Source organism: Macaca mulatta, chromosome 7, assembly GCF_049350105.2.
Source record: "Macaca mulatta isolate MMU2019108-1 chromosome 7, T2T-MMU8v2.0, whole genome shotgun sequence".
NCBI classification, from domain to species: domain Eukaryota; kingdom Metazoa; phylum Chordata; class Mammalia; order Primates; family Cercopithecidae; genus Macaca; species Macaca mulatta.
In genome coordinates, this window is record NC_133412.1 from 180262874 (window position 1) to 180287306 (window position 24433).

General features: G+C 42.6%; 1 protein-coding gene, 1 long non-coding RNA gene and 2 gene segments (V, D, J or C); 1 reads left to right on the forward strand and 3 right to left on the reverse strand.

Moving 5' to 3' along the window:
• LOC144330491 (immunoglobulin heavy variable 4-59-like) overlaps positions 1-24433 on the reverse strand; it is an 85804-nt gene that overhangs the window by 51543 nt on the left and 9828 nt on the right.
• On the reverse strand, positions 47-5342 carry LOC721002 (immunoglobulin heavy variable 4-38-2). Its single transcript, XM_015144643.3, has 3 exons — positions 5239-5342; positions 4832-5155; positions 47-404 (listed from the first exon to the last, which is right to left on the reverse strand). Exons 1-3 carry the CDS (start codon positions 5303-5305, stop codon positions 391-393), a joined length of 405 nt encoding a protein of 134 aa, XP_015000129.3. The 5' UTR covers positions 5306-5342; the 3' UTR covers positions 47-390.
• Positions 5335-8229, forward strand: LOC144330509 (uncharacterized). The gene is made up of 2 exons (XR_013396770.1): positions 5335-5552; positions 6231-8229. It is a non-coding gene; the product is annotated as an uncharacterized LOC144330509 (long non-coding RNA).
• On the reverse strand, positions 20642-21299 carry LOC106999616 (immunoglobulin heavy variable 3-23-like). The segment is given in 2 exon segments: positions 20642-21053; positions 21157-21299. Coding segments are annotated over 2 exon segments (443 nt in total).

Below are 24433 nucleotides of genomic sequence, written 5' to 3' on the forward strand. Positions count from 1 at the left end.
ACATAAATGAACAGGCAAGGAAACAGAAAAAGGACATGGCACAACATTTATGAAAAAGTCTCAGCAATTTTAATTTTCTTCTGAGGAAGCTGAAATTGTGCAAGTAAAACAGTGTGACTGGTCATGTCTCCGGTGAAGTTGTGTTCTGGAAAGTATCTCCAGTCCTGGGCTGGATCCAGAAGGTGCACTCAGGCCCCAAATCCTAGAGCAGCGACTTGTATTCCTTAAACAGATGATATTCCAATGAGAAAGCTGTTCTCAGGTGAGCTGCAGAGCAGTGAGGAGGGGATGGAGAGTCCTTGGCTTCCCAGAAATTGATGAAACTTGAAGACCAAGGCCACCTCCGTGGATCAGAGATCCACCTATGAGTACATCACATCGGCTCTGTCTTCAGGAATCTTGGGCTGTGGGGGAGGTGAAGGAATGTGATTTATTTCTTTCTGCTAACGCAGTGTGCTTCAGAGAGAATGAACTGAAAATTTAATAAGTATACTTTTTGCCATAATAAGGGAGAGAATATGAATGATTCATGGCAATGCAAGTGGTCACTTCAGAGCTGGCAGAAGGAGCAAGTGCACAACTGAGAGAAGGAAGCGCCCTGCCCCAGGAAGCAGGTGCGCTAAGACCATCCCCTGAGAACTGCCCTCCAGATGCCACGTGTCAGCGGAACCTGGGCCCGTGCCTGGGATCTTGTGCGTAGTGTGGAGAGCAGAGCACAGCTCCATTTCTCCTCACTGTGTGACCTAGGATGTGACCTCTTCCTCTGAGCTTCATTCTAACCAGGTGTTAAAATGAAATAACAGCAGTAACTTTTCTTGTAAACTTTCCAGTAAGAGCCAGTGATGATCAGAATTGTTATCACTGTTGTTGCCCCATCCCTTAAATATCATAAAAACACGTGTGTGACCCCTCGTCTCAGACCTCAGATGACCACCTCGCAGAGAGCACACCTGCTTTGCTTCTGTCACAAACGTGGTATTAGAACTGGAAACTATGTATTCCTTGTTATAGAATTTCTATCTTAGTTATGTTACACTGGATGAAGATAGAATTAGTAAGTGACAGTTAGAATTTTAGGTGGTGGGATGTCTAAGCAAACTGTCGATGGTGTGTCTTCATTTCTCCTTGCTTATTATAGATAATATGAGAGGAGAGAGAAAAATTAAAGAGAAAACTATTGACCAATAGTCAGGTGTTTGATAAACAAAGGAGATTTTCACATCTTCTGGAAACCCCATTAAATTAAATAAATTGAGGAACTTTAAGACATTTTTCCGCATTCTGGATGCATGTCTAATACAGATTTAGATTTAAATGCACAGAGAGAACACAGAAAATGGAAATTCGGCAGCAGATCATTTTGCCAAATAGGCAGATTTAAATTAGTTTGTGATTTTAGCTAAATAACCCAGTAATAAACCCCAGATCCAAATAAGAAATTATAACATTTCAATATTTAATGACTGGTTGAGGGAAGCTGCAACTAACATTATTTTGATGAATCATACCTCCATAATAAAACTTTGTCCAGGGGCCCAACTTTTCAAGGGGCTGCCTGAGTAAATAGTTTCTACTTCCCCTACCTGGAAGAATCAGTCATCCTCTAAATCCTGGGAGTCACTAAGAACAGACAGAAGTTTGAATACTTTGAAATTTTGAGTGACCCAAAATTACTCTCTGGGCTGACTGGTGAGGATGATCTCTATAAGCCTCGTCTTTGAAGAGTGTATGATGGCTTTTGTTATAATGAACAGATAGCAACAAAGACAGTCAAGGAAAATGAAGGAGGAGGGGAACATGGTCCAAACAGAAGAACAACATAAAGGTCCAGAAACCAACGTCAGTGAAAAGGAAGCATATGGTTTACCCGGCAGAAAACTTTAAGTAAATGTTAGAAACATGTTCGATGAGCTAGTGGCATCACGCAAGAACAATGTGAGAATTTTAATAGAGACAAAACATTTAGGAGATGACTAAACAAAACTATTGATGCTCAAGAATACAATAAGTCAGACAAAATTTTTAAGCAGATTTTAGACCAGACTATATCAAGTAATAGAAGAAACAGTAAACTCAAAGAAAGATCATTTGAAATAGTAGAGACAGAGAAGAAAAATTTCAATGAAAAAAATAAAATAGAGTTAAAGACTTATGAGTCAGGAAACAGATTGAAAACTAAATTATGCATTGAGGAGTTATGCAAAAATAGTCTTATTTTTGCATACAAAAGGGGTAGTGAAGGAAGAGGGTGTGTGTGTGTGTGTTTGTTGGTGGGGGAGAGAGAGAGAGAGAGAGAGAGAGATGTGTGAAAAGATTTTTCAAAGAAGTAATAGCATAGAAACTTTCTAAATCTGGAAAAGCAAATATTCATCCACATCCAAGAGCTCTATAAATTTTAAGTAAGGTAAACAAAATGAGAAAGATCTGAGATAGTTTGAAACCACATTGTTAAAAGAAAAAGTTTTTGAAAACAGAAAGAAAAAGAGCAGATTTAGCAGATTTCTCAGCATAAGCTTTTCAGTCCAGAATGGAGAGGAATTATATTCAATAATGTATGGTTTAGCGATAGAGATTATTTCTGGGAAATGTGTTTCTAGTCAGTGTCATCATTGTGTAAGCATCATAGGGTGAACTTACACAAACCTACAGGGAATGCAACTACACACAGGCTATGTGGAATAGCACAGTGTTCCCAGACAACTAACCTGTACAGAGTGTTACTGCACCGAACACTGCAGGGAACTGAGACACCGTGGTAAGTATCTCTCTATCTAAACACATCTAAATATGGAACATCCTTAGTGAAAATACGGTATTACAATGTTACGTGGCCACAAACATATATGTGGTCTATTGTTGACTGAAACATTGTTAGGTGGCCCATGACTGTATTCAAATTGCTGGGGGAAAAAGACTGAAAAACAAACAAAACTCTGCCAACCAAGAAACTTTACCATGTAATTCTTTTTGTAAAACAAAGGATAGGTAAGACCTTTCCCAGAGAAGCAAAAACTAAAGAAGTTCTTCACCGCTGGGCCTGCCTTAAACACCAAAGAGTCTCAACTAAGTCTGCAGAATAATGACATTGCTGCATCAGCTCCATTCTGGCCTCTGCCGTGTGACAGTTTTGTGTGAATTTTCTTTCTGCTCTCTCAGGACTTTTCCACTCAACTTCTAACTCCATTCTCCTTTTAATTCTCAGTTCATTGAAAAGATTCATATTTAGCTAAGAACATTAAAAACTTTGGAAAAAATTTCATCTTAAGCCCAACAAATTTAATTAATGGTCTTCACGGATGCCCATCTGATTTTTTCTTGTTTTGTTTTCCTGTGGGATATGGCCCTTGTTTCTACTTCAGTCCAGTCCTTAATTCCATATGCATGAGGCATCCAACCATCACACACCCAGGACCATCTTGGAGGAAGGTACCCTACCATCTGCCTCATCAGCCTTCAGGTGCACAGTGGCCATTCTTTCAGCTGTTGTATGTGCTTTAGGGCTTTCCATTTAAAAGTGTGTTTCACTATCCCCCAAATAAAGTTCCTGGACTTTAAAAAGTGATGTGGTGTTGGGGGCATTGACAGCCAATTTTCATTGAAAGTCTCTTCTGCCCTTGGTAATTGAGGAAGACTGGGAAGAAGGGAACAAAACTCAGACCTCATGTAACTCCTCATTTAGCAATAGATTCAGTGCAAATTTAGAAAGTTGGAGACATAGAGTGATGTTGGTGTGGTTTTCTGTGGCATACTAAGGAGTCAGCAGAAGACGGTCAGTGGTCAGTCTCCATCCAGCTGGTACCCATTGTCCATTAGTTAGGTCATAAGAAAAGATAAAAGACAACTTTTGTGACAAAGCCCTAAGGGCTTCTTTAAAACACTTTGCCCAGAAACTGGCCAACAGGGACATGACAAGTTTTTATATCACAGCTACTATTTTTTGCCTACTTTATGTAGAAATCTGAGAGATGTGCCCAGGGGCTGATTCTCCATCCAGGGGACAGCGCTAACAGAGTCATGTGGTATTAGTCTGTCTGGGTCTTCATAAGAAGACAACACGGAGTGGGTGGCTTAAACAACAAATATTGATTTTCTTACAATTCTGAAGTCTGAATGTTGAAGATCAAGGTGCTGGCAGGTTTGGTTCTTGGTGCGGCTTCTTCCTGGCTTGCACTTGGCCACCTTCTAGTGCACTACGTCTCCACATGGCCTGTTCTCTGCGTGCACGTGAAAAGTGAGAGGTCTCTGGTGTGCCTTCCTCTTCTTATAAATACAACAGGTCTGTTGCATTAGGTCTTACACTTATGACCACATTTAACCTTAATTGTATCATTAAAATTCCAATAGAGATCCATTGAATTTAAGGCTTCAGCATATGAATTTTAAAGAGGGAACAATTCAACTGATGACACAAATCAACAGATGGTGAGAACCATTAGAATATATATATATTTAAACAATCAGTTATAATGGACCATGCAGGAACTTTCAGGTAAGTTCCTAGTAATTGGTGAAACTTCAACTATAAGAGGAAAATTTGTCTTCCTCGTTTCTTTCCTGGCATAAGAATGTGAGGAAGAAGAACCACAGATAATAAAGCGGAGCCCTACAGAAAGCTGAGGTGCTGGTGAGGAGGGAGACCACTGAGCAGGTGAGGAAGCCCCGCCCACCCTGCCCTGGCTCCTGACCCGGCTCCTGACCCAGCTCCTCAGCCAGCTCCTTAGCCGGCCTTGTATTCCGTGAGCCCCGCGCGCCCCCTGCTGGTCCTGAGCGGCACCTGCGCCCGCCCCCTCCGCCTCCCTGCAGGGAGGTTTGTGTCTGGGCTCACACCCACCTCCCCTCACTGTGTGTCTCGCACAGTAATACACGGCCGTGTCCGCGGCGGTCACAGAGCTCAGCTTCAGGGAGAACTGGTTCTTGGACGTGTCTTTTGAAATGGTGACTCGACTCTTGAGGGAGGGGTTGTAGTAGGTGCTCCCACTACTACCACTGATATACCCAATATACTCCAGTCCCTTCCCTGGGGGCTGACGGATCCAGCCCCAGTAGTAACCACTGCTGATGGAGTAACCAGAGACAGCGCAGGTGAGGGACAGGGTCTCCGAAGGCTTCACCAGTCCTGGGCCCGACTCCTGCAGCTGCACCTGGGACAGGACCCCTGTGAACAAAGAGACCCACAGTGAGTCCTGGGATCAGAGACAGTCTCCCATACCTTCATGTCTGGATCCTTGAGACACTCACATCTGGGAGCTGCCACCAGGAGGAGGAAGAACCACAGGTGCTTCATGTTCTTGCACAGGAGGTCCATGACTCTCAGAGAGCATTTCCCATGTGAGCTGGACCCTGAATTTAAGAAAAAGTGTGGTGGTTTCCTGTGCGTGCTTAAGTGAGGATTTGCATGTGGGTGGTGCCTTTGTATGGAGAGGTGTAAAAAGAGGATGGAGGACCCTGTCTTTTGGGCTCACCCTGGGAGTAGGATGCTGACTTTGCCCTCTGAGAACTCATGTCTCTTCCTGGGGCTTCCCCTCACCAAGCCCAGAGTCCTCTTCTTCCAGGTAGGAAAAGTGCTGAAGGAGCCGATCTGGGAGATGAATGTGATCATGGATCAGGGACAGATTTTGGAATAGAGTCAACTCTTCTACCCTTAAAGATTCATATAAAACCAACCACACATCCAGGTCATTTAAATGGTCATTTACTACTTCAGACACATTGAAACAACTGCTGAATGTAATAATGACAGTGACTTCAAACAATCCTGGATCCATCCAATGTTTATTGTAGTTCAGAACATCCTTCATGGTTAGAGGGAAGCTCACTGTCCCTGGAAGTGGGTCATTTATAAAAGCACCTGAGAGCTGTCCTTCTGTGACCTTTTGGTATTTGGGATTCTGTCTGAGATCTTAGGAGAAGGTAGTGGGACATGTGTCCATTCTTCTCAGTATGTGACCTTGAAGATGTGGCCTGGTCTCTAAACAATTCTGATTAAAAATATATAGATTCTGGATTGCAGTGACAACTTCAGACAAAAACTCTATAACAGGTCAGCCCTGGAGGACAGTCTCATGAAGATCATGAAGATTAGTGCGATTCCCTTTCCTGGGAACCAGAGAGGAACTCTGTGGTTCCTCTAGAGCACAGGAAACTCTGGTCCTTCCCTGACAGGTCACGCTTGTGAAACAGCCACATATTTATCAAGCCCAGAGTCCTTACCCACATATTTATCATTTCAGGTCCGTCTGTCTCTGAAAGACTTTATCCTCCATTGATTTGCATGAACACACTCTAGGATGTGCTGTATTGCAACTTGTGCATTTGACATTAGTTTGGTGAATTATGTAATAAACAATCTATCTCCTTGGATGTGGATAACAGAAGAGTCTTCAGAAGTTTGATGTGTTTTGAAATCAGGACAAACCTGGGCTGTCTTATTAGGACCTGAACAACTGGGCTTACCTGTGGGACAACAGAGGGAAAGAGACAGACCCCACACCAGAGCCAGGTGAGCTCCTTACCTACCAGATGGTCCCTGGGCATTTAGTTTGAACAGATCGAGAAGGACCTTCCTCACCCTCAGGAGAATTATGAACATTGAGGGAAATTGAGATAAATTTTTATTTACAGAGAATAATTCATAAGCTTGTAGACCTGTATGTGGGTGTGTACAGGGTTGCTAGGATATGCTTATACACATAACAGAAAGAATTATAATTCATGGAAAGAAAAACAAAGAGCTTCTGAATTTGTAGATATTGTTTGCCACAAATGGGTCAGGTCACTAGATCATCTTATGTTGCTGGAGGTAAAACTTCTCAACATTGTCATGGAGACAAAAAGCAAAAGAGGAAAGATTCAAGTGAGATTCCTTTGAAAAATACCAGTAATGAACAGGCCAAAAGAAGTGAACCATTATGGAAAGAGTGCTAAGAATTGGGGTTTGAGAACCTCTGCCTAGATTTCAGAAGACGTATGAAAACACCTGGATGTCCAGTCATAAGTTTGCTGCAGCGGTGGAGCACTTGTGGAGAACCTCTGCTAGGGCAGTGAGGAAGGGAAATATAGGGCCAGAGCTCCCACACAGAGTCTCTACTGGGGCACTGTCTAGTGGAGCTGTGAGAAAAGGGCTGCCATCCTCCAGATCCCAGAATGGTAGATCCACTGACAGCTTTCACTGTGTGCCTGGAAAAGCCACAGACACTCAACACCAGCCTGTGAAAGCAGCCAGGAGGGATGCCGTACCCTGTAAATCCACAGGGGTGGAGCTGCCCAAGACCATCGGGACCCACCTGTTGAATCAACATGTCCCGGATGTGAGAAGTGGAGTTGTAGGTGATCATTGCGGAGCTTTATGATTTGACTGCCCTGCTGGATTTTGGACTTGCGTGGGGCCTCTTTGTTATGGCCAATGTCTGTCTCTTGGAATGGGTATGTTCACCCAATGCCTGTAACTTGCTTTTGAATTTACAGGCTCATAAGTGGAAGGGACTTGCCTTGTCTCAGATGAAAGGTTGTACTGTGGACTTCTGAGTTAATGACGAAATGAGTTTGGACTTTGGGGAGCTGTTGGGAAGGCATGATTGGTTTTGAAATGTGAGGACATGAGATTTGGGAGGGGACATGGGGTGGAATGATATGGTTTGGCTGTGTCCCCACTCAAGTCTCATATGGAAGTGAAACTCCCATGATTCCCAATGTTGTGGGAGGGGCCCAGTGGGAGGTGACTGAATTATGGGGGTGGGTCTCTCCTGCACTGTTCTCATAATAGTGAATGAGTCTCATGAGATCTGACAGTTTTAAAAAGGGGAGACCCCAGCACAAACTCTCTTCTCTCGTCTGCTGCCATGTCACATGTGCCTTTCACCTTTCACTGTGATTGTGAGGCCTTTCCAGCCATGTGAAACTGTAAGTCCAAAAAAACTCTGTCTGTTGTAAATTGCCCATTCTCTGGTAAGTCTTTACCAGCAGTGTGAAAACAGACAAATGCAGTCAGACATGCTCTACTCAAGGTCTCTGCACATGGAGAAAAACCAGTGAAAGTGGAAAAGGCATTTTCTTGGTTTGTTGAAAAATACCTATAGAAAACACAACCCTGTAGCAGGACATCACGCAGAACTAAGAAATAATGGAACTGGAATAAATGTGAAAACTGCAATCATTTGCAGATGCGTATTTGTTCATTTATCTTCAAATGAAATAAAGTAAAAGCAGGTGTTCTGTTTCAAAATCCACAAAGAGTGTGTTGACCTTGAGAACACACCCCTCTCCCCGTCTCTAAAGGCAGGAACGTCACATGGATCAGGTGTCAAGCTGCTGCTCTGTGACATCTATGGGACGGCTTGTGCTGAAGCCCAGGCACTGTGGTCTACTCTAATGAAAGGAAGGACTCTTCAGTGGTTTTGAGGCAGAGCCATTACTGGAGTCATCGGGGTCCCCTGTGGGGTGTGCTCCTCAGGACACTGACCAGTGTGATCAAGGCAGGGTCATCTCTGCCCCCAAAGTGACACTCAGGCTTCTGCAGGGTGTGGATGTGTCCTCCTGTTACAAAAAGAAAAAAAAAAAAGATACAAGGTTGAGGGGACATTTCCCAGTCAGAGAAAACATCAAATGTTAGTACAGAATTGTAAATCTAGAGAAATTCCCTGGGGTAACTGGGTAGCAAGGCAGCTCCAGACCATGACGGGAGACAAGCCCTTGCACCACCTGCACTTGCCCCTGGAGACAGCCCCATGCACAGTGTCCCAGGCGTTCCCTGGTTGTCCCAGGTACCCTGCAGGGGGGTTTGTGTCTGGGCTCACACTGACTTCTCCTCACTGTGTCTCTAGTACAGTAATACACGGCCGTGTCCTCGGCTCTCAGGCTGTTCATTTGCAGAAACAGTGAGTTCTTGGCGTTGTCTCTGGAGATGGTGAATCGGCCCTTCACAGAGTCTGCGTAGTATGTGGTACCACCACTTTCACTAATAACTGAGACCCACTCCAGACCCTTTCCTGGAGCCTGGCGGACCCAGTGCATAACATAGCTACTGAAGGTGAACCCAGAGGCTACACAAGAGAGTCTCAGGGACCCCCCAGGCTTTACCAAGCCTCCCCCAGACTCCACCAGCTGCACCTCACACTGGACACCTGCAAAAACAGAGACAGCCTGGTCAGAAACCACCACACATAGCCCCTGTTTCTCTCACTTATGTCCCATCACACTCAATATCTCTCATTCTCCATAAATCACCTTTTAAAATAGCAACAAGGAAAACCAAACTCAGCACAAACTCCATGGTGCGTCTTCTGAGTTCAGTGTTCATGACCAAGTGGAGACAGCTGGGAATCCCGGGGCTGTGGCTCCTCTCCCAGAGCTGCAGGGTCAGGATTTGACTGGTTTTCAACAGCAGAGGGAGGGCCCTATTTGCATATCTCCTACTACACAGAGAGCTCTGGGGTGGGAACCCTGAGGAGATGGCAGACCCCAGATAAAATGACAGGCCCCGCAGGAGTTGGGTGACAATGATGGTATTTGGAAAACATGCTGTCTTATTAGGAAATTTTGTTGTGATCAATATTTTGCACTATTTTATTTTTTATATATTTGTGTAAATCGTGTTCCGTAGGAGTCAATGGTTTCTCTATTTACATATGTGGAAGTAAACCCACACATGGAGGAGGGGCTAAGTGTGTGTCTAGGAGCCTATGTCTGGGATGACTGAGCCCCAATATCTGAGCCTGTTATTCCTCATCACTGTTACTCCCTGAACCAAATCTTGGTAAGAATTGGACATACCTAGTATGCTTTGTGGAACCCATTTCCTGTACTGAGAATACGTGTGATTTTGTTGCACTCTACCATTCACCTAAAAATAAGGAGGGAACTAGGATTCAGGAGTTAAATTCTCAGACATTTCTGACATTTAATATAGATTTTCTGTCTTTATACCACCCTTTCTTTGTCTAATTTTTCATTTGTCTGTTTACAATAAATTTTGTGAGTGTTACTTGGCAGATAATAGCTTCACATATTTAAAGTGTGCAGTTGATAAACATGATGTGTCATCATTACCAAAGTGGACAAGTGAGTTTTCCTCAACATTTTCTCTTGTTCTTCTGTATGTCTCCTCCTTTCCCCTTCCTTTCGTCTACCGTTTTCCCAGGTAACTACTGATCTTCTGGATATTACCTTAGATTCTTTTTCATTTAAAAGAAATTACATAAATGGAGTAACATGGTGTATATTCTTATTTGTCTGGCTTATTTTGCTCATCATAAACATTTAGATATTTTTCTTTGTTGTTCTGTGTGCCAGAAATATATTTATTATAATGTTGAGTAGTATTCCAGTGAACACATTTACCATAATTTGGTTTTTTTGGGGGGCAGCTGAAAAATATTTGGATTCTTTTATTATTCTAGGTTTTACTTAAAAAAGTATGCTGCTCAGCTTAAAAATGTACGTAAATGAGAAATATATATATGTATTTATTTTTGAAACAATAACATCAGCAATAACAGATTAATAGAAAATATGGAATTTTGCAAGTTTTATTTAATGCTTCAGATAATTGAAGATTTAAAACAAAAAAAAATGAAATCTAGGGAGAGGCAAGTTCTTGTGTAGAGTAATAAAGCCAAGATATGAAATTACCTGAGGCAGAGTCTGTCGTATTCAATGTAGGCCATTACAAGATGGAGCACAAATATACATTGGATTGCTTGAAGTCGAGTATGCGAAGCGTGTTGTAGTGAGAAATTCTAAGGGACAACATACTGAAGAGTTGTCTGATTCCCTTAAATCCTTTACAGTCACAAAAATCTGTCTTTCCCAAAGTGACTGTCTGGGAGAGAATGAGAGCCCACACTTCTGAAACGCATCCAGACCCAGCTCTCTGATTCCCACTACAAAACTAAGATATGACCCTGCAGGAGCAGGCCATGAAAATCAGTATCCTAGGGCACTGAAGCAACCCCTCACGAGTTGATATGGGAACAGAGGTCCCCATCAAAGATCTACTGAGAAGCAGCTCCCTCACTTTCTTATGGAATCAGAGCCTTAATCTGCAGGTCATGGCAGCAGATGGGGAAGATGGAGACGCCAACAGGGAGGATTAGAGCAGTGGGAGGGGACAACCGGGGAAACAGGGGGACTCTACCCCAGGGGAAGAGGCAAGAAGACACAGACCAGCACCCCATTTGGAGGAGGGTCGGGAAAACTCGGAAGGTCACGCTCAGACTCAGGATCACAATGATTTTCTAGAAATATGGCCCCACGAGAGGTCAGAGACTCTTCCTTTAGTCTAATGCCTTCCACTAATTTCACAATTGGCAGTTAAATATAACACTTTAATTCACCCTAGGAACGTGAAAGAGATTCTCTGTAGAATGGAATGAGGTGAATATTCAAAGCCAAGCAGGCATGATAAACAAGGTCTCACTAGAGGATATGAAGTCTCTGGTGGACATAGAAGAACACACTTCAACTGCTACAGCCATTGCAAAAGGAAATGTCAAATATAACTCTGAAGAGATGCATAGACATCTTCACAACCAAGGCCCAGCAAACATAGGGTGCGGTAAAACACAGGCAGAAATGCACAAAATAAAATAATAAGTCAATATCAAGGGTCCAAACGTGGCTGGCTATCAACAAAAATATTAACATACATCAATGAAAAACACCAAAGTCATAATGGAAAAATCATCAGAATTGGTATTTGTAAATGACACAATATTAAAACTATCTTATTAAGTAGGATATTTAAAGTAATTAAAATTAATTTGTTAAAAGTGTCTGAAAGAAAATGTGGACACAATGCAAGATTAGATAGGCAACTGACAGACAGAAATACTAAGAAAGAATCAAACGGAAATTCATAAAATTATCAAAAGTGTTTCAGTATAAAATTGAATATACCTTGGGTACGCTCAGCTTAGAATTTGCTCAGCTTATAAATGAAATCAGGAATTTAAACTCCATTACTGGAAATTACACAAAATGAATTTCAAAGGGAAAATGAGTGAAGAAATATAAGAACTAATATCAAAAAGTATAGTGTAGATATATTTCAAATTTCAGAAATAGAAGTTAGAAACACAAAGAAAAATATCTTAAGAAATAATGATACCTTAAGATATACTTATATCTTAGATATATTTCTTAAGAAAAATATGTTAAGAATGTGAAACACCTAACCACAGACCCAAAAATCAGAGAACCCCATGCCGGGTAAACACACACAGACACACACCTGCACCATACATATGAACGTATTCTGTGAGCCAATATTTCAAGGCAACAGTGAGCTGTTATCACACAACTGCACTTCAAACGTGCAATAGAGAGAGACTCCAACTCTAAAAACAAACAAAAAAGAATCAATAATATTTTTGGCCTGGCGCAGTGGCTCACACCTATAATCTCAGCACTTTAGGAGGCCAAGGCAAGGGGGGCACCTGAGGTCCAGAGTTTGAGACCAGCCTGACCAACTGGGAGAAACCCCGTCTCTACTGAAAATACAAAATTAGCTGGGTGTGGTTGTGCATGCCTGTAATATCAGCTATTGGGAGGCTGAGGCAGGAGAATCACTTGAACCCGGGAGTTGGAAGTTGTGGTGAGCCAAGATAGTGCCATTTCACTCCAGCCTAGGCAACAAGAGCGAAAGTCCATCTCAAAAAAAAAAATAATAATAATAATAATAATTCACAGGATTGCAAGGCTAATAAAATAGGAGACGTTAAACTGAGCATCCTCAAAGATCCTCTGGTGTTTCTGATGTTTTTAAACAGATAGCTGACCTAAGACCTTCAGACTAAGCTGATAACCCTTAATAGTAAAACGTTTCCACCCAAGTCATTGGACCGGGACCCCTGTCTAATTCCCCACACCTTCCTCCTGCTTCTCATTACTATTTGCTTTGACTTATAAACACTCGTCTCATTTTCTGTAGACCTTGGTATTGTCCATCATATTGAACCCTTATCTCTTTTCTTATTCGTTATTTTTATAGTTGCTACATAGAATAACTTGTCACACTGCATATTGGTGTGTGACTGCTGATAGCTTAAGGCTCATTCCTCCATGACCTCCTTTTTTACACACAAGGTGAATATCAGTCAGAATCACAGGAGCTGCCTTATTTGATGCGAGTGGGAGTTTCCTACTCTACCAACCCCTTCTGTGAGCGGAAACACTCAGTCTCCCCCCACCGCCAAACCATGGTAAAAACCCTGAGCCCGTCTCCTTCCCTGCTCTATCAAGCCATTGTGGACTTTCCTGAGAGAACTGCCCTGCTCTCAGCAGACACCTCTAGTGTGGAGATAATTATCCCTTCCATATCCGCTTGGTGTGAGGGTGTGTCACCATCACGTATCACATCCACACTAAATCTCAGTTGACATATCTTGGCCTTTGCATGACGTCAGCTACAACTGGGGCTGGGAGCTTGGTGTCCCAGCTCCTATTAACAGGACGCACCTGATCCCTGAGCCAACTCCGGGACAGAGCTGGACATGAGATATGGTTTGGCTCTGTGTTCCCATCCAAATCTGATCTTGAATTGGAATCTCCACAAGTCCAGGGAGGGACCTGGTGAGAGGTGACTGGATCATGGGGTGGCTCCTCCATGCTGTTTTCATGATAGCGATTGAGGTCTCAGGAGATCTGAAAATTTAAAGTGTGCGGTAGCTCTCCCCACTTCTCCTGCTGCCATGTGAACCGTCTCTGTTTCCCCTTCACAGTCTGCCTTGATTGCAAGCTTCCTGAGGCCTCTCCAGCCATGCAGAACTATGAGTCAATAACCTATTTTCTTTATTGATTACCCAAATTCAGGTAGTTCTTTGTAGCAGTGGGAAAACAAACTAATATAACATGCCTGGAGTGGTTTAATAAACTCCCTTCACTTCATAAAATGATGCCATTATTTTGCTGTATTGTAGTGTTTCCATAAAAATATAGAGAAGTGCAGGCTCATTCCTATGAATATTCAAGAGTCTCTGATGTTTTATGTATTTTATCTCTGTCTGACTCCGTTTCTACCAAATTACACGTTACAGTTAGTACTATCTTTAATGACGTTAAGCTAAAAAAAAATCTTCACATGAAGTGTTCAATTGTACAAATATTGTCACAGACATCATTATTATTAGCACAGATAACTAGTCAATTACGCTCAAAATTTTCTCTTGTTCTGTAATTCCTCCTGTCTACAATATTCACAGTGAACTACTGATTCTTTATGTAACTTTAGTTTTTATTCTATAGAATTGATAAAAGTGTATCATATGTATGTACTTTTATTTGTTTGGTTCGTTTTACTCACCATATGTGAATTTAACCATGCTGTTGAGCATATCCAACATTAGTATATTATCGTCACGGTTGGTAGTCTGCCGATGAATGACTTTTCCACAATTTGTTTACTAGTTAAGCTGATGATTGACATTTGGATTGTTGGCCCTCTCAGTATTATCACAGAGCTGCTACTCAGCTTGGAGAAGTACACAGCTGAGAAACCCATGGTTCTTATACTTACAACAGCATGAACAACAACAAAGCTGGGAAAGCTGCACATTAATCAATTTTATTCAATACATCAGGTAATGAAAGTCATAGATTTCTTTGTGTGTGGAGTGGGGGGTATGTCCATTTGTGTGAGAGAGAACAAGGGAGAAAGGGAGACAGAGAAAGAGAGGAAACCTACAAAACTGACCACAATTTATGAGGTCCTCAAGTAATTACGGGGAGTTAGTCCTTACGGATAAGGCCGATATAAGTTGAAGAGGAAAACCTGACATACCCACATATGGTTATATATTTATAGAAATATGATTTTTTAATCGTACAAACACTCACATGCATTAGAACAGATGTAGTGGAGAGTGTCTAGTGGGGAAATACGATGGTGACACAAAACCCCTCATCCAGCCCCTTTTCACCCCAGCTGCACCTGCCCTGAGGCTGAGCCTTGAACCTGCTCTTTCTGAGTTCCCACAATAGTCCTGCGCCCCCTGCTGTACCCAGTCCCCTCTGGTGTCCTGATTTTCTCATGGTTCCTGAGAGCCCCCGGCTGACCCGAGTGCTTCTACAATGGTGTTGCGTTTGCCCTGGAATCCAGAGCAACTCCTTCCACCATCAGCACCCCCTGCTGTCCTGTGCACCCTCCAGGAAGGTTTGGCTGTGAGCTCACACTGTGGTGCCCTCACTCTGTCTTTTCCTTAAAAATACGTGGTTGTGTGCTTGTTGCTCACATAGTTCAGCTGTAAAAACAAGGGCTTTTTGGACCCAAATTTGGAGATGGTGACTGGATTCATAAGGAGTGGGTGGGAATTTTTTCTCCCTTCATGACCTGTGCACCTGATTCACTCCAGTCCCTCCCATGTGGACTCCTGGATCCAGCTCCAGCAGGACGCACTGGTTATGATGGAAAATCCAGAGACAGCACAGGTGAGGGAGAGGGTCTGCGAGGCCTCCACCAGGCCAACAGTGCACTAAGAAACATCGTTGCTTGTGAGCACAGAATCTGGACAAAATGTTAACATTTCCAAAGACACATTTTAATGAGAATAAAGAGCTCACTGGCGTTCAATTTTTTATTCTGCTAGAGCAAGGCAGTAGATTCTGAGGTTAGATTCCCACAAATATATAGTCGCCTTTTCCCCGAAATCTTGCAACCAAGTAAAAGAGAGAACCTTATGTTAGTAGCATGGGTATTGAAATATCTCTGTCTATGCTAAGGATAATTTTCTGAATAGGATTGGGATGTGATCACCTAAACGGTGTCCTAATTCTGAACTCACAATTATACCTGAGCAGCAATCACTGGCAGTGGGGGTCGCCCACATGGAGAAATAGCTGACTCAGGGAAGCTGCACCTGGGGTCTCTGCAGGCCTTAAGTTGTACAGGAACAGCTCCTTTCTCAGGCTGAGGGAGGACAAACTGCCCTTTCTCTTGGGGAGGGCGGGTTAGCGTGTGGAAAGAACTAAAATAAACCACAAGATAGGAAAAAAAGTAGTTTCAGTTTTAATTGAACAATTTCTCATTAGAAAGGCAATAATATGTTGGAATCTTGCACAAAATTAAGAAACAATGAATTTGGGGTAGTGTTGAATATTACAATTTTTGCACACTATGTTCTTAATTTACTATGTTATCTGAGAAAAAGAAGTAAAATCACAGGTTTTTTTGTTTTTGTTTTTGTTTTGAGATGGATTCTCGCTCTGTCGCCCAGGCTGGAGTGCAGTGGTGCAATCTCCGCTCACTGCAAGCTCCGCCTCCTGGGTTCATGCCATTCTCCTGCCTCAGCCTCCCCAGTAGCTGGGACTACAGGCGCCGCCACCACGCCCGGCTAATTTTTTGTATTTTTAGTAGAGACGGGGTTTCACCGTGTTAGCCAGGATGGTCTCCATCTCCTGACCTCGTGATCTGCCCGTCTCGGCCTCCCAAAGTGCTGGGATTACAGGCGTGAGCCGCTGCGCCCCGGCCAAAATCACAGTTTTTATATACAAATCCATAAACAGTGCGCTGGCCCTGAGAATGCACCTCTTATCCGGTCCAGCATCAGGGAGCCCAATAGACCAGGCTGCCAGCTGCTGCCCTGCACTCTGACACCCGTCACCTGGTGGGTGCCAAAGACACCCACGCAGGGAGCCCCTCCCCGACAGCATGGCTGCTGCTGGTACGCGTGCGAGATCCCTGATGGACACCTGTGCTCAGGGAGGCACTAAAGGTCTTGCTGGACTTAGCTTGTAGTACAGGGTTGTTAGGGAAGCTCCATCAAATTCCCAGTCTTCTCCAGCCCTAGTTGTGAGACTGGCATTGTGGGGTGGCAGTGTCTACAGCTTCACCCCGCTCCTGCACATTCTTATGCCTCCAATACTTACATCTGTTCTGGGGATATATGAGTATGTTTCCTCTTTTTAATTAAAGTTTTCTAATCCAGGGCCTTCGTGGTGGGCCCAAAACATAAATGTACAGAGGCTCCGAAGGGAACTGTTAGATGCAGAGGAAGCCACAGACCCTGAAGGACAGCAGCCCTTGACCTCCATGTGCACCAGCCCTGGGGCTGCACCTGGTTTGTGAGTACTGAGTGGCCCCTTCAGCCCAGACTCCTTTCTTCTTTCTGCAGGGAATTTTGTGTCTGGACTCACACTGATGTTCCCTCACTTCAAACCTTATGTACAGCCTTACATGGCGATGTCCTCAGCTCTCTGACTGTTCATTTGCAGATACAGCGAGTTCTTAGCATTGTCTTTGGAGATGGTGAATCTGCCCTTCAGAGAGTCTGCATGGTGTATGTGACTTCCATCATATTTTATACCTATTACTTACTCCAGCCCCTTCCCTGGAGACTGGTGAACTCAGCTCATTCAGAAGCTACTGCAGGCGAATCTGGAGGCTACACAGGAGAGTCTCAGGAACTTCCCAGGTTGTCTCAGGTCCTCTGTGGACTCAATCAGCTGCACCTCACACTGAACCCCTGAAAATACACACACATCCTGGTCAGAAACTGCCAAACATAACCACTGCTTCTCTCACTCATATCCACTCACTCTCACTCACTCTACTTCTCTATGAGTCACCTTTTAAAATAGCAACAAGAAAAATTCAGCTTAGCTCAATCCCCATAGAGTCCTCTGTGTTCAGTCCTGATTACCAAATGGAAAACCCTGGGAATCCCAGGGCTGTGGCTCTTCTCCCAGAGCTGCAGGTTCAGGTCTGGGCTTGTTCTCACCAGAAGAGGGTTGGCCCTGTTTTCATGCCTCCTCCGCCATAGCAAGCTCTCCTGTGGGATGACTGAAGAGAAGGCAGTGCCCAGATCAGACGTGAGACTCCTGGAGGAGTCTGGTGGCAATGGCAGCATTTGGGAAAATATGATGACTCATAATGTGACTGTGCCAAGAAACTCACTTAGCAATCATTATTTTATTTTATATTTTTACGCATGTGTATGAATACACATATAGCTGCATTAAGCAAACTTTAAGAGATATAAAAAGAGAAATAGAAAACAATATAAAAGTAAGAGAAGACCTTAATACCTCACTTACAATAACATATAGCAAATTCAGAAAGAAAAATTTTAATGAGCCTCTGAACTTGAACAACACCATTGAGCAAATTTACCTAAAAGACATTGACAGAAATTTGCAACCAAGGCCCATGTAATACACATTCTTCTCAAGTACACATTGAACATTTTCCATGATAGGTTATATGTTACATAATAAATTGAGTCTTAACATTTAAAGAGTCCAAGGAGGGTAGATCACGAGATCAGGAGTTCCAGACCAGCCTCCAGCCTGGCCAATATGGTAAAACCCTGTCTGTACTTAAAAAAAATACAAAAATTAGCTGGGCATGGTGGCACACACCTGTGTTCCCAGCTGCTTGGGAGACTGAGGCAGGAGGATCGCTTGAAGCTGGGAGGCAGAGGTATTAGTGAGCTGAGATTGCGCCACTGCACTCCAGCCTGGGCGACGGAGCGAGACTCCCTCTCTAAATAAATAAATACATAAATAGATACTAAATAAATAAAAAGTAATGCCAATGCTTCCCTAACTCTTTCAAAAATTGGTGAGGAGTCTACCTTCCAAACTTTTTCTCTGAGGCTACCATTGTAGCATTACCAGTAATAAACAAAGGCACCACAATAAAAGAAAAATACAGACTAATATCAATAGTAGACATAAATTAACCCCCCAATGATAGTAAAATAAATTCTAAAGTTTTTTTAGAAGACCATACACCATGATCAACTGAAATTTATTCCTGAGACACACAGATGATTCAACATCCTCAAATGAATCAATTTGACACACCACATTAAAAAACTAAAGAAAATATTCAGTAACATTTCATCAAAGAAGAAAACATTTGAAAAAATTCAGGGTTTCATGATAAAAACTCTGAACAAAATACAAAAACAAGAAAAAAAACCACTTGTACATGGTAAAACAACTTCTACAACTCAATAGCAAAAATAAAAACAGCCTAATGAGTAAATAATCAGTTTTACACCTTTAACAGTATCAGACACTAGAACTCATGTTAAATGTTTTTCTCCATGAGTAACGGTCTATCTTGTGGTGTACTTGGCTGGACAATACTTTGTAGTTATTTGATCAAACACTAATCCAGGTGGGGGTGTGAATTTTTAATAGACATTATTAAAAGTGTAATAAGCTGACCCTATGTTAGGTAGATTATCATCGATAACCAACTTGGCCCTGATTCCATCAGAGCAGAGCTGGAGAAGGTAAAACTCCATGGTGATCAAGCAGCTTTAGCTGTTTCTTCGACTGCCAGCCTGCACTTACTGATGGCCGGCCCTGAGGATACTGGATGTTTCCAGTCATCCTCCAAAATCGTCATCCCCTACATCTCACCGGAAAGTGGCGTGTCCATCTGCAGCTTGTCAAACCTAAATTTCAGACAGAAAGAGACTCTCTAAAATCAAATCATATTTAAATGAAAATGAGCATCGCAAGGGGATCATCCATGGGCATATTTAAGTTGGTAAAAGAAGACAAGTGTTTTAAAAGATAACTGAGGAGGCTTACCTGAGCTGTTTTCAGACAATTGTTGTGGGATAGAATAATCAATTACAAGGGTGGAATCAGTTTAAGTTTGGACAGGGAGTTGCAGGGCAGATACCCCACAATAATTCTCTTATTGTGGTGGTAGCCTTTGTTCAAGGTTGTGGCTGTGCAGAGTATTTTTATGATAGCTCTTGTTATCAGGGATGTGCGCATGAGAACCCTCTATTCATGACCTTCTCCAGCTTCACCTGTAAAGATTGTAACACAAGTGGCTCCATTTTGATTCTGACAACTTTCACACCCTCTTCCTCACACCACTAGTGAAGAACGTTACTGTGTGAAGATTTTTCAGAACAGGATTAGAAACACATCCATATCCCACGTTAACCAAACAAGCTTGTCCCCTTCAGTCCCCACTGGCAACTTGCATTTCCAGATGAGTCTCCATGCAACACAGTGGAGGGTCCTGAGTGAGGAGGAGTGAAGAAAGTCCCACCAGCCTCTCCCGCGTGACTGCGGCAGCCACAGCCTGAGACCCACCTGAGCGCCACGAAAGGGCTTGAGGCCTGGAATTTTGACCACGAGGAAAATATCTTCCTTTTCCAGAAAGCAGGAAAAGCAAATGGAAAACTGAGAATAACAACTAAAAAGAAAATAATTGAATTAGGAGCAAAAGAAGCACCAGATCAGTGTGATGCTGATTTGCATCCTTCAGTGTCAGGAGAAGGGCCAGACGTGAAACCTGTGAGGTTCTACATGACACTGACCCTGGCCCAGCCTCTCTATTGTCTGTGACCAGGATCCGTAAAGACTGTTCTAGTCAGGGAACCTCACTGAAGTCCCTGTCCTGGGTCTCACTGGAGAAGACTCACTAGGAAGCCCTGAGCTTACTCACGACTCTGATCCTGGTGACCGTGGTTGAGGACTTTTCATCCCTGTAAGCATCAACCCACATTTGTGCAAGTGAGAATAGCTCTTCATACTAAACTAATCTCTCTCAAATACTTAGAGAAGACATTGTTAGGCACAGAATTCTAAACTTAAGAGAGGTTCCCTGGGGAAACTGTGAGAAGTAGAGGAAGCCCCATATCCTGACAGGAAATCAGCCTCCGTCTGCACCTGCCTCTGGGGTTGACTCTGATCAGTGGGTCCCGAGCGCCCCCTGACGCTGATTTCCCCAGCGTTCCTGCAGGGAGGTTTGTGTCTGGGCTCACACTGACTTCCCCTCACTGTGTCTTTCGCACAGTAATACACGGCCGTGTCCTCAGCTCTCAGGCTGTTCATTTGCAGGGAGAGCGTGTTCTTTGAGTTGTCTCTGGAGATGGTGAATCGGCCCTTCACGGAGTCTGCGTAGTATGTGCTACCACCACTACTAATAGCTGAGACCCACTCCAGCCCCTTCCCTGGAGCCTGGCGGACCCAGTGCATAGCATAGCTACTGAAGGTGAATCCAGAGGCTGCACAGGAGAGTCTCAGGGATCCCCCAGGCTTTGCCAAGCCGCCCCCAGACTCCACCAGCTGCACCTCACACTGGACACCTGCAAACAGAGAGACACCAAGGTCAGAAACTGCCACACATATCCACTGTTCCTCTCATTCATGTCCACTCCCACTCAATCTCTCTAGCTCTCCATGAATCACCTCTTAAAATAGCAACAAGGAAAACCCAGCTCAGCCCAGACTCCATGGTGAGTCCTCTGTGTTCAGTGCTGATCACCGAATGGAACACTGTGGACTTCCAGTGCTGGGCTCCTCTCCCAGAGCTGCAGGGTCAGGGCTGGGCTGGTTTTCATCAGCAGAGGGAGGGCCCTATTTGCATGTCCCCCACTATATAGCAAGCTCTGGGGTGGGACATCTGAGGAGAGGCCGGGCTCACTGCAGATGAAGTGACCTGGGGGAGATTGGTAGTAATTCCATGATTCAGGAACATATAATTTTATATTACGTGATTGTGCCTTGACTAACATTTAGCTCTCACAGTCTGATTTTATTTTTACATATTTACACTATATATTTAATGCAGGTTTTAATGTAATATTTTACAGAAGATAATTTACATAGAGAACACAGCAGTTGTGCGGTGTGTCTAAGATTACACAACTAAAAATATTTAGTCCTATTTTCTGGGCCTGTGCTCTATTCACCAGAGGAGGTGGCTCCCCTAAGACAACTACCGGACAGCATGGACCATGCCTGGTGAAGTCTGCAGGATTCTCCATCTGTTATGACAACTGTCTGTTATTTACCCAAATATTTAGAGAGAACCATCGTTCGTGTGTGTATTTTCCAAAGTCAGTCATGTTCTTGTGTCAATATCAACCTGTTTATGGCTCCATTCCAGCAAAATGTTCATTTATTTATTTGTTATTGCTTTATTCAAGTGTAAGAAATAATTAATTCAAATGTATAGTGAATTATTTGAAAAATGTAGACCTATGTTTGCAACTATTCAATCAGCACTTCAATCAAGTTTTGAATAATTGAATTAATCCCTAAATCTTCTCTTATTCCTCTGAAATTTAACTCACATCCCCATTACTCCCAGCACCATGTTCTCAGAAAAATTTAAATCTTCTCCATGTTAATTTATAATAGTGGCACCTTCTAAAATTTCTACAAATGTATCATATAAAATTTACTCTTAATTCCTTAGTGTTTTTTACCTAGCACAATTCTTTGATAATTTAGCCGTGGTTTTATATGAGTGAGGCATGACTTGATTTCACACTGCATCATATTCCAGTACTTAAATATATGTCAAACTATTTAATTGTTCACCAGTGACAAAATGTGGTTTGTTCTCTCAGTTAATGGATTTTATAGAGAAAAGCAGCTACTCAGCATGGCATGATCTTATTCCTACCTCTTTAACTACCGAGCTGAACAACTACAAATAAAGAAAAAGCGTCCAACATATCTGAGTTGATATCAAAGAGAAAAACAAACAAACCAACCTGAAATCTGAGGAGAGAGGAGCCTGCAGAGAGAACCAGGATGCATATATTAGTGTACCTAGGGCAGTAACCACGGGATGGTATTTAAGATAGGAACAGGCTGACTTGAAAATATTCAGAGAGTTGTTGAGGATGCATATGCTCATAGTGTTAGACTGTGAAGCTCCTAGTGCTTGCAGGTTTTTCCTACACAAACATTATTAATTATTCTTGCAGTACTTTATGCAAATAATCAGGCCATGTATAAGACTAAAGTTTATTTTGCAAACAAGTCAGTCCTGACAAAAATCAGAATTGGAGAGAGAAAAAAATATGTCTCAAAATGTATCATACACTCATTTTTAAATTCTAATTTCTTCAGTTGTTTTAAGTATGTGCCTCCATTTTAGACTAACTCTGCTTATTCCTGTGAACCAACCAACGATCTCTGGCTGCAGCTCAGAAGAAACAAAGGCATGGGGAATATAAAAATCTGGATCAATATTTTAATTCTGAGCAATTATCCTGCAAATCACGCCAGGTGATGGGATTAAACAGGGTTCCCCTATCCCGGAGATTTCTTTGTTTGGGAAAATAAGACCAAGGGAGCTGACAAAAGCCAAGCCCCATGCCCAGATCTCAGCAGGCGCAACTACAGCCACCAGTTATCTGGGCGTGTCGCAGCCTTGGAAGTTGTATTCAAACTGTCTCATCACCTTGGCTGGTTTTGATACATGCCTTCTAATAACCCGGTTTGTCTCTTCTCATCTTCAGGCCATCCAACTCCAAATGGTCATCCAAGTGAAGCCTGAGATAATGGCTCCCTTTTACTGGGGTCCCATAGGCAGGCCTCCAAGGGAGATCTTCCCGAAGCAGCATCCCGCATCAGCTGGAAGCAGTTAAGCTTGGCCTTTGTCTGTATTCTAATGGCAGTTAGATGCACTTCTTCAAAGAGGAAAATGATAGAGGTAGGTGGCAGATAACTCTCCTAGGCAGACAGGGGAGAGGCCCCAAAGAATGTCCAACCCACCAAGGTCATTGTGCACAGGGGGCTTGCCTAAACGTGCCTGCAGGGAAAATAGTTAATGCTGTATCTCATCACTCTCTGATAAAATGGCCACACATAACTATCTCGCTGCATGAAGATAAGTAACTACTTTGAAATTAGAACAAGTCCCAAGTAAGGTCAAAGTTAGCATGTGGTTCATAATGTGATAGACAGAAGACATGGCTGAATACGAAGAATGTGTTCACATCTATTTTATGTCAAGATCAGGAAAATATTTTGCATATTATTTAGGTAAGAGTCCCATGGAGATCATTGATTTAAGATTATATATTGATGCATAATACCACAATAATAAAAGTAGAGGTTATTAACCAGTAATTTGTATTACTAATACAAACTTCCATTTAGGATCTATTATTCTGGGTGTTATGAAACCAACTCAGAAGGCAGAAAGCTTTGCACTTATCACAACTTTTTAATATATTAAAAATTAAAATTAAGTACGTATATTTCTAGATGGTGCAAAACTTTGGAATATTTTTGCAAAGACAGAGGGTTCTTACATCTTCTGGAAATCCTATCAAAATGGACAACAATGGAAGAAACTTTCAGATGAATTTCTACCTACTAGAGATCTGATTAATAGAATTTTAAAGCAAATGCTAACACACAAACAAAAAACTAACAAGGAAGCTAAAAAAAATTGTGATTTAATACACCAAACATTGTAGCTCAACCTAGCTTATAATATAACTTATAACATAATCTAACCGTGGAGGGCACTGTCATTGTTCACATAAGACAGAATCAACCCCACTCACAATCTTGTGGGAATGTTTAAAAAATGGCATCTCTATATTAAAATTATCAAATCTGTAATAAAATGTAAAACTCCCTTGGCCAAAGGTTCTCCCACTGGCACTATGGAATCATGGTCCATCCTCAGGGTGCATCAGTTATTACCCTATGACTTGGC

Excerpts from the sequence above, each read along its gene's own strand:
- LOC721002 (XM_015144643.3), bottom strand. The coding sequence starts at position 5,305 with ATGGACCTCCTGTGCAAGAACATGAAGCACCTGTGGTTCTTCCTCCTC. Across the intron at positions 5,156-5,238 it reads CCTGGTGGCAGCTCCCAGAT|GGGTCCTGTCCCAGGTGCAG; the intron begins GTGAGTGTCTCA and ends CTTTGTTCACAG.